We start from the raw sequence: 10,555 nt of genomic DNA, 5'->3' as shown, positions 1-10,555 counted from the left end.
TAGCACTGCTGGTAACGGAGCTGTAAAGGGGTCTAAGTTTCTGTGCTCCACTCAAATTGAAAAGCGTTTCCATTTGCTATTATAAACCTTTCTCGTAGAAGGCTTGTGAGCGGCTACTAGAATAGCCTTAACAGAGGACGAGATACCGGGAGTCCTAGCTATTACTGGAACTGGATCAACCAAGCTGTAAGCTTGAGGTTGTCCAGGTTCAGGGTTGTTAATCCTAGTGGGTGAGAGATCAGATCTGGAGTGGGATCTAGAATCCATGGGGGATTCACTAGATGAGACCATAGACATGGGAACCACGCTTGACGAGGCCAGAATGGGGCTATGAGGATCACTCTGCTCCCCAACCGACGGGCTTTCTGCAATAATTTTAGCATTAGGGGAAGAGGTGGATAAGCATAAAGTAGACCGGATGGCCAAACATGCACCAGAGCGTCTCTGGGAGATTCACCCAGTGGGGGAATTAGAGCGAAGTAGTCGCTGCACTTTGCGTTCGAAGGAGACACAAAGAGATCGCAGCAAGTTTGACCCCACTTGAGGAAGATTTGCTTCACTACTCTTGGGTTCAGAGACCACTCATACTGTGAAAGGATGGTTCGACTCAGCCTGTCTGCCAAGATGTTCGACCGGCATGGAATGTGCATCACTATGAAAAAGCGGTTGGTGGAGATCGCCCATTCCCAAACTCTCATGGCCTCTCGACAAAGTGGGTAGGATCTGGTTCCCTCTTGCTTATTGATATACCAGACTACTGACATGTTGTCTGTCTGAATTGCAATTGTCCCCAAGGGAAGAAGGACTTGGAGTGCTTGTAACACCAAAAGCACTGCTGTAATATCTAGGACAATGATATGCAACAAGGTCTCTGAATGGGTCCACATGCCTTGGACGGTTCTGCCCATACAGTGCCCCCCCCACCTGAGGCGAGAAGCGTCGGTGGTCACCGTGGTTAGAGAAGGGGACGTAGAAAAGGGGCGCCCTTTCTGGAGGTCTGGGGACTGGAGCCACCAGAATAGGGCTTTCCTGCAAACCTTGCTGAGGGGGATGGGTGAACTCATTGGATGTTGCGGGATGGACCATTGAACCTGCAAGGTCCATTGTAGTACCCTCATGTTCAAGCGTGCTAAGGGTAGCAGGTTGATTGTTGCCACCATGGAACCTAGAGCCCTCAGGACCAATTCCGCTGGAGGAGCCAGGGGAGTGTAGAAGGGCCAGCATGTGGAGCTTTAGTGTTCGAAGCCAGTCCGGAGTTAAGAAGACTTGTAAAAGGTTTGTGTTTAATCTGGCCCCAATGAAGTCCAAGATCTGGGTTGGTTGAAGAGAAGATTTTTTGATATTGAGTGTGATTCCCAGTCGGGAGGCCAAGTGGAGGAAGTAATCTCTGGCTGAACACAGTAGATGCCTGTTGGGGGGGGGGTCAGGAGCCAGTTGTCCAAGTACGGAAAGACTTGTATTCCCTGGAGTCTCAGGTGGGCCGCTACAACTGCCAAGACTTTGGTGAACATCCTGGGGGCTGTGGTGAGACCAAAGGGAAGGACCCTGAACTGGTAGTAGCTGGCTCCTAGCCGGAAGCGGAGAAACCTTCTGGATCGCCTGTCCATCAAAATGTGGTAGTACGCATCCTTGAGGTCTATAGAGCATATCCAGTCATTCACCTGCAGGAGTGGGAGAATGGATTGAATGGTGACCATCTGGAACTTTTCTTTGGCCACTGACAGGTTTAGAAAGGAGGATTGGTCTTAAGTCCCCCGTCTTTTTTTGGTACCAAGAAGAACCTGGAGTAAAATCCTGATCCGGATTGGTCTGGGGGGACGTGCTGGATTGCTCTTTTTTCTAGCAGCTGGAGTATTTCTACGGCTGCTGCCTCCCTTTGATTGGGTGGAACATCGGGGAGGCTCTGGGGTTTGGGAGGGAGATTGAGAAAGGGGATCTTGTAACCTCTGGATATGATTCGAAGCACCCAGCGATCTGTTGTAATGGACTCCCAAACTGCTAGGTGCCTCGAGAAATGCCCCCGACTGCCTCCAGAGTGGAGCAGTCGGGTAACCCTTCAGGGTTGCTGCGCGGGCTGATCAGAAAAGGGTTCTCTCGACCCAAAATTCTTTGGTCCCCGTCTGCCTCTGGGCCGGCGTCCACCCTGTCCTCCTCTGCCTCTGAAGGACAAGGGGTCCGGAGCGAAATGGGACTTTTGAGACTTCCGGAACCACATCTTCTTCTGTCCCTTTTGGTTCCTAGAGAAGGACCTCTGGGGAGCAGAGAAGCGGACTCTGATGGCAGACAATGTCTTCCCGTCTTTCTCGCTTTGGACCAGCGTGTCGCATACAGTCTTGCCAAATAGCGAAGAACCGTCAAACGGGGCATTAGCGAAGGAAACCTTGAAGGGTTCCACAAAATCACAATGGCGGAGCCAAGCATGCCGTCAGAAGACAATGCCCGCTCTGCTAGCTGTAGCGGCTCCTTCCGTAGCATGGGAGAGGATCCGCATAGAGATGTTCACAAAGGATTTGAGAGTGGCCATTCGGGTTGAGAATACTTTCTTATCCTCAGCCGACATGGACTCTGGGGGCGACCTGGCGTATTCTTTGATGAGATCCCACTAGAGTCGTATCACGTGTGCCATATAATTCAGTGACCTTACAGAGAAGGTGGCTGAAGCAAACATCCGCTTCCCCAGGCGGTCCATCGTTCGAGACTCCTTGTCTGGAGGATGGATTGAGGAACTCTCCTGGGCTAGTTCCTTTCTGGTGGCGGCTGCCACCAACATGGCATCTACAGGAGCACCCTTGCTCCAACACGTCCTATCAGAAGGGGGGCTGAGAATTTTATCTGGTCTCTTTGGAATGGGCTCCACAGTGTCCGGCTCTTTCCATGCCCTGGTAGTAATCAGGTCTACCAGGGGATTGGCGGGAGGGGACACCCAAGAGGTAGATGGGCCTGCGTCAAATGCCTCCAGAAACACAGACTCATCAGAGGAAGGTTTTTGGGCTGACCACCCCCCTCTAATTCGAAGCATTTCCATGATGTCTCTGAAGGAGATGTCTTTGGGAGGTGACCTTGGGGAACCTTCCCCTTCCTCTAAGTCTGTGTCTTCTGTCAAGGACTCAGGTGAGTCCAAGTGCCTCCTCTTGCACTTACATTTGTGAGGAACCTCCTCAGGGGGGCTGTCCAAAGAGGCCTCACCAACCACATCCTGTTCCTCCAAGGGAACTATCTGGGACGTAGGCGCAGGCTGTCCCTGGTGCCGGGTGAAGGAAGGTAGGCCCATCTGAGAGGGAGTGCAGGGTGGAACCATAGCAGGAGCCTGGGGCCTCGAATCCCTCGACAATACCCTCTCCACGACATTGAACACTGAAGGAGAACTGCTCTCTCTGGGATCTGAGAGCAGTCCCCTCGGATCCGATGTGTGGATCGGAGCCGGCGCCGAAGCAATCAGATCCAAAGGTCCAGTATGCTCCGACCGAGACAGAGCTGAAGACACACTGATACCTCCAGATCCGAAGCTCAGCTCTCGGCTCCGAGAGCTCGGATCCGAAAACGGACCCAACAAACTAGAGGGTGCCGTCGGCGCTGAAGTACGAGGTACTATCAGCGCTGACACTCCCCTGGCTCCCATGCTACCTGGCTCCGAAGGCTCCAAACCCCAGAAGTGCGTTGGAGAAGGAGCAATCCGGGGCAAAAAAGGGGGTCGAGCTCCCCCCCGGAGGGGTGGGAGGCAGGAGCACTCCCATCTGCAGCTTGGCCTGGAGGAACCTATACATCATCCGGTCCATGTCTGCATCGGACAAGCTTCGGGTGGACCTAGAGGAGGCCACCGAGGCGGGCCGGGAGTGCCACCTCGATGACCTCGAAGGCGGCCAGGTCTCCTCCTCCTCCGGCTCTGGGGAAATACGGGGTGAATGGAGCCGGGAAGGAGAAGGCCCGGAGGCCCTGGGAGAAGCTGCTTGCTTGGCCGGCGGGGCCGAGGAGGAAGACTCGGCCCGCCGCTTGTGGTGCTTCTCTTTTCTCCTCTCCCTCCTAGCTTCCCTCTCTTCTGGCCTGAGGTGGGAGGGTGAGTCCCGGCCAGGGGAACAGGGATGGAAGGTATCACTGCCGCGGCCGTGGCAGGTGCCACAGAGGGAGAGGAGGATGAAGTCAAGTCCGGGGGCAACAGTCCCACCAGAATCAACTTCAACCTCCTGTCCCTCAAAGCCCTGGGGTTGAAGGCTGCACAAATGGTGCAGCCTGAGGAGAGGTGGTCAACCCGAAGGCAGATAACACACCGAGTGTGGCCATCCACTGGGGACAGCTTATGGCCACACTTGGTGCAATTAGAAAAGAAGGCTTTAGGGGCCTCAGACATGACTAGGGACAAAATTACACTAGGCCCAAAGACAGACGCACCTTCACACACAAGGGGGGAGGTAATTTAACTAAAATTAACTACAAAAACAGTTAACAACTGGAAACTAACTAAAGAGCAACACACACACACAAATTTTTACTGCTAGAATAGAAAAAAGAAAAGGATTTTTCTCACAAAAACGATCTACTCCCACGCCTGGAACTCATTCAGAGCTGCTGACTGAACCGCGGCAAATGAGATCTGAGGTCAGGAAGGGATAGCAGGGGATTATGGGCAAGGGGAGGAGCTTGGAGCTCGGATCTTAGCTGTTTGAAGCTGCCGGCTCGGATCCGATATGGATCCAATACTCAGGTTGATGGACAAATGAAGTTAACTACTTCAGATCATCGGTTCTGTGTTTAGAATGAAATGCAAGGTGCCGAGTTAGTTCAGTAATTTTGAAAACAAGCTTAACTATACCGCTGTCCTACACTCCTTCCCAAATCCACATTTAACTAAGCAGAAAGAAAAGCAATCTATAACCAACCTTCTCTAACAAGTAGCAGACACTTACGTTGTGCTACATAAAACAGGAGACTTTTAGTACGTCAAGACCTCAAGTACAATTTACATTAAAGAAAAAAACAGTGTGATCCCAGACATTAAATACTGTTTAGTAATAACGTGGCATAAATCAGGAGAATGGTTACTCCATCTTCTATGTCTTATAACTCTCTTATCTACAAAAGCATCATCTTAGAGAAGTACGTTATCCTGTTTTCTCTGACCACTCTTCTGCAATCATGCAGTGGAATGTTGTACTTACTTTGTTTTCAGTCTGGCAGGGGCTTGATCCAGTGCTGGTTGATAAGGACAGTATAGCTATTCCCACAAGAAACTGTTCTGGAGCCATGACCTTCAGCAACTCAGATCCTCTGTAATGGAAAAAAATGTTACTAGGAAGGAAAAAAATGTTACTAGGATGAAGGAAGTATACTCGGTTTGATCAACAGCATGGTTTAGAACTAATTAATTAAATGTGTCAGCAAAGGCTTAAAACTTAGTAACAGATAAGTACAAATAGAATCATTTGGTCGAATCTTTTGTATTAACTCCTTTCGGAACTGCAAACTGCTTTCTGACTTTGTTTCATAGAACTGAATTTTGCCAACAACTTTCCTTCTGTCATCTCTACTGGTCTTCCACTCCTCGGCTCTGACACAGAACCTCTATTTACCCCTCCGACTCATACCTCTCCTCCTGTTAGCTCCAAGAATCAGAGACAAAGCCAAAATAATGGTAGCACAAAGGCCGAAATTCAGAGATATATTTTGAATATCACTCTTATCAACTTAGAAAGTCGCTAGACTAACAAGATATGCTTCAGCATATGGTTTCTGAAGGATATGAAGCCTGAAACTCAGATGTCTGTCATTATTTAGCAACTAAAATCCTCAATGATTTGTCAGACCAAAATATGAGACAAAAATATGGACATTCTGTGAAACTGTGGAGAACTTTGGGTATACTCTGACTAACAACGTGTGCTTGTTGTACTTCTTTGGAACATTATTCTTCACCTATGAAATGCTGCCATCTTCTTGTATCTTACTTATTCTGCTTAGACATTTAAGGGGTCTGTTTTTTTGTTTGCTCACTTTTCAGACTTGTCTACTAGTGCATATGTACTTTTCCAAGGTAAATAAGCTTGGCAGTGTTCATAGACCCTCAACCCCCTTTCCACTCTGACATCAAATAGAGTCTTAGTTAATGTGTATCTCTTTTAGGCAATGTGTACTATTTAAGTGTGTTGCGATTAGTCAGGTGAGGACTTTAAAATTCTGACTCAAAATCTTCCACTTCTTTGGATTCCCTTGGTCATGGCAATTGTTCATTTGGTTGTGACATTTGTCTGCTTGGTTCAGCCATCTCAGGATTCTGAATGTGTCTGATTTCTCCTCATTACATCTCTATTATTGGAGTACAAATGATCTCCTTTCTGCAGTTTTGACAACAGTTTAATTTTAGACTGTCCACCTTTGTGAAGGGTGATTATGTGAGAGATTTTCCAGATTGACAGGACATGCTGTTCTACAATAGAGCAGTTGATCAAGATTGATATTGGATAGGAAATTCCTTTGGCAGCTATTTAAAAAAAAAACAGTTGGCAGATTGTTGGCAGCTATTCTGGTTGGTTTTAATTTCATAAGAAGTTTTTCACTGGTTTTGGAGGGAATAGGGTGGAAAAAAAGGAATCACTATTATTAATGTGAAGGACAGTAGATGATTCTTGGGGGCAGTGTGTGTTATTTGTTAGGACCAGAATACTTTCAGTGAAGTATTTGTTGAAGTTTTCCACTATAGTTTCAGATATGTTTGGTATATTCGGTGGAGGAAGTAGTGGCTTGCCCTGGATAAAGGATTTGCTTGACTGCAGTCCAAACGTTTTGTAATTTTTTTTTTTTTTTTTGATGTATATGTTGTAAGTTTGTGTAGTAGTTTTTTTATCTTGTTTGATTTGTTGTTTGGCTTTGTTTCTAGCTTGTTGATAAGCTAAATGATAGGGTTGTGTCCTGTAGGTTTGCCATTAGGCCCATGTTTTGTCTTTTAGCTTAAGTAAGGTTTTTGTTTCTTTGGACAGCCATGGAGCATAATTAGTTTTAACTCGAATTCTTCTAAGGGGTGCCATACTGTTAAGAATGCTGAGAAAAATACTATTAAAGTATTCAACAGCAGTATCTAAAGGTAAGGACTTAAGTGAAGACCAATTACATCTTTTTAGGGTGTCTGTTAGTTCTTGGGGGTTGAAATATTTCTTACTGTGGATTTGGTGGTAGATAATGTGTTTCATAAGGTTGCTATTTTGTCTTTGCAAGTAGGTAGGTAAGTGAACACTGAGGCTGTCTGGTAGACAGCCAGCATTATGATACTGAGTGGGTTTGTTAGTCTGGGTCCAGTCTAGGATAGACTGTCTATGAGAGTTTTTGTCAATTCTAGTGGGATTTTGGATAAGTTGAGTAAAACCAAACAGGTTGATATGATTGCTAGGATTTTGTGAGCTGAAGGTAGCCCAGTCAGCATTAAAATCACCCATAATAATGGTTTCATATCTAATATTATTGGAAATAGTTTGTATGATCTGTTCAATGATTAGAACATTTTTGCCAGGGGGTATGTAGATAGCTATTATAGCTATAAATTTGGTGGAGTTGATTTTCAGCTTAGCTGCTAGTAGTTCAGTGTCATCTGGGGTAGTTATACTGGGATTGAGTTGTTGAAGTATGAGGTCATTTATGTATAAAATCCGCCACCCCTTTTCACTTTTCTGTCAGACCTTAAAATATTATAACCGGGGGGGGGGGTTCACCTCATTATTGGAGATGTGCTGTTTAGCCAAGTCTCAATAAAAATGGTTAAATCTGGTGAGTAAAGGGAGGAAGCATGTAGTTCATTAATTTTGCTAAGAATACTTCTGAGATTAATCTTCAGTAATAATAAGTCAAATCTTTTGTGAGGTATGTTTAGAATATTTTGGGGTTGAGATTGGGTTGTAGGGAAGGTACTAGGGCCAGGGTTGGGGTGAATGTCCCCATTTATAGTGAGCCTATTTGCTATATTGACAATTATGTACAGGAGTTTAGATTTGCGTATGTGGTATCTGAGTATGGGTGTTTTTGGTAGTTTGTTGGTTAGTGTTATTTTGTGGTTGAAGAAGTCAGTGAGATTGGTGTGAAATAAATAAAGTGATATTATTATGTGTAAGATTTGGGTACTGTATGTGGTGGAGGTTGTACTTTTATAGAGTTGATGGAGAGAGGAGAGTTGTATGTGACGTTGTGATGTACACTATGCATGAGAGGAGAAGAAAAAGACTGGTATGTAGTATTAGCATATTGTGTGTAGGAGTGTTTACATGAATAGGAACAATAGCAATTAATAATGCTTAGTAAAAGTATGCACTGAAGACCAAGTAGCAGCTTCAGCGATGGAATTGGTGTCCAGTTCTTTGAAGAAGGCACCAGAAGAGGCAACAGCCCTAGTGGAATGAGCTCTAACAGAAGTAGACAGAAATTTGCCATGAAAAGAACAACAACAGGAAATGGCCTTAGATATCCAGGAGGAGAAGGCTTGCTTAGAAACAGCCAAACCCAAAGACCTGGAATGAAAGGAAACAAAAAGATGATCAGATTTACAAATGGCCTTAGTTTCATCCAAATAGTACCAGACCTTTCTGTGCAAATCCAAAGTATGCAGGACCCTCTCATTTGCAGACTGAGGAGAAGTGAAAAAAGGAAGGAACTTGTACTGACTGACTCAAGGACAACTCATTTACTACTTTCGACAAAAAAGAAGGATTAGTATGAAGGGACACCCTCTCCCTATGAAAAACCAAAAAAGGAGGAACAGCCATAAGGACCTGGGGCTCAGAAAACCTCTGAGAAGAAGTAAAGACCACCAATAAAACAGTCTTCTAGGTACAAAGTTGCAAAGAAACAGAATCTACAGCCTCAAAAGGAGCCAGAGTCAATTTTTCCAAAATAAAATTAAGGTGCCAAGGAGAAGGAATAGGTTCCCTTGGTATCCTAATATGCAGGATGCCTTTAAGAAATTGTTTGACCTTAAAACAAGAAGTCAAAAGAGGATTCAAGGGCAGACCAGCAGAAATGACTGACAAATGGCCTTCACAAGATGAATAGGCCAGGCCAGATTGAAGCATCTCACACAAACAACAGAGGGCCAGAGGGACTCCCATTGAAAAAGGGCCCAGGCTATGAGCATGGCACCAGACAGAAAATCTTTTCCATTTGGACATATAAGATTTTCTGTAGAAGGTTTCCTTGCCTCCTGTAAAACCCTGAGCACTTCCTCAGAAAAGAGGTGCCTGCAAGGGATCAAAACCCTATCACTGACAGTGTCAGTTAATAAATGGACAAGTGAGGAGGGATGAGTGACCTCTTGTCTGTGTGAGGAAGTTCAATTGGTGAAGTAACTTGTGGTTATTGCCCCAGGCCAGATGCATTAAGAGGGGTAACCACTGCTGTCTTGGCCAAAAGGGAGTTACTAGCAAGAGTTTCAGGGAGCCCAGTTGAATCTTCTGCAGGACTCTTGGAGTAGAGAAAGAGGAAAGAAAGAGTAAAGAAACATCCCCTTCCAAGGAAAAGAAAGGGCATCCATATTCCATGCCAGATGGCATGGCACTCTGGAACAGAAGAAAGGGAGATGCCTGTTCAGAGGAGAGGCAAAAATGATTCACACAACAAATACTTCACTGATGGACAAGGTCCAGAAACATGTCTCTGTGAAGCATCCATTTGCGAGCCTGTGTTTTGTTACTGCTCAGTCTGTCACTAGATTGTGCTCTGAAGGAATGTATACTGCCTGAAGAGTTAACTGATAACTGACAACCACCTCCCAAGACTGAACAGCCATCCTGCAGAGGAGGTAAGATGTCATGCCTCCCTGCTTGTTGACATACCACATCAATGTAGTGTTGTCTGTGTACACCTTCACAGGGCCTAGAGAGAACATGGGGTAAAAACCTTGAAGGCCCATAACCAGAGCTCTCTTCTCTTTGATGTTGATATGGTCTGACTGCTAATGGAGAAGCCAGAGACCCTGAACTTTCATGTGATCAAAAGAAGTCTCCCACCACATCTGAGGAATCAGTGAACAGCTCTTGGGGAGAGACTGGAGGCTGAAAAGCCCAGCCTGGGTTGAGAGCAAACTGTTGAATCCACCACTCAAATTTCTACACTAAAATCCAGAGGGTGACAATGCTGCAGCCAAACTGACTTGAAGTACCACTGAAGTTTCTGCATATGTAGTCTGGCAAGAGGAAGCATTGGAATAGAAGAGGCCATGAATTCCAAGGCCCAAAGAAACTCCCTTGCTGGCATGGCAGTCAGAGGAAGAAAAGGCTGAAAGAAGGTTGTCAATGACAAAACTTTTTAGAAGTAGAAAAGAGGCCAACATTGGAATCCTCCACCCCAGATACACGTGATCCTGAGAGGGAGTCAGGATGGACTTTTGGAAGTTGATAGTAAACCCCAGACTTTAAAGAAGAGATATGGTGAATTTCAGATCCTGTAACAGGCAACTGAGAGAAGGCACCTGAAGCAACAGGTCATCTAGATAAGAAAAAAATCTGAATGACTTGGAGCCTGCAGAAAGCAATCACAGGAGCTAGGCATTTTGTGAATATCCTTGGGGCAGTAGAGAAGCCAAAGG

General features: G+C 45.8%; 1 protein-coding gene across 1 annotated transcript in view; it reads right to left on the bottom strand.

Moving 5' to 3' along the window:
• Positions 1–10,555, bottom strand: part of LOC122813175 (leucine-rich repeat-containing protein 19-like) — a 615,392-nt gene that overhangs the window by 426,394 nt on the left and 178,443 nt on the right. The window contains exon 3 of the mRNA XM_044085333.1: positions 5,154–5,262. Coding sequence (XP_043941268.1) covers positions 5,154–5,240 — 87 coding nt within the window. The 5' untranslated portion in view covers positions 5,241–5,262. The remainder of the gene's footprint in view (positions 1–5,153; positions 5,263–10,555) is intronic.

This window comes from Protopterus annectens, chromosome 10.part0 (assembly GCF_019279795.1).
Source record: "Protopterus annectens isolate FY-2018-M chromosome 10.part0, PAN1.0, whole genome shotgun sequence".
Lineage (NCBI taxonomy): Eukaryota > Metazoa > Chordata > Ceratodontiformes > Protopteridae > Protopterus > Protopterus annectens.
Note: the sequence above shows the minus strand (reverse complement) of the source record. Positions and strands in the feature narration are given on the sequence as shown.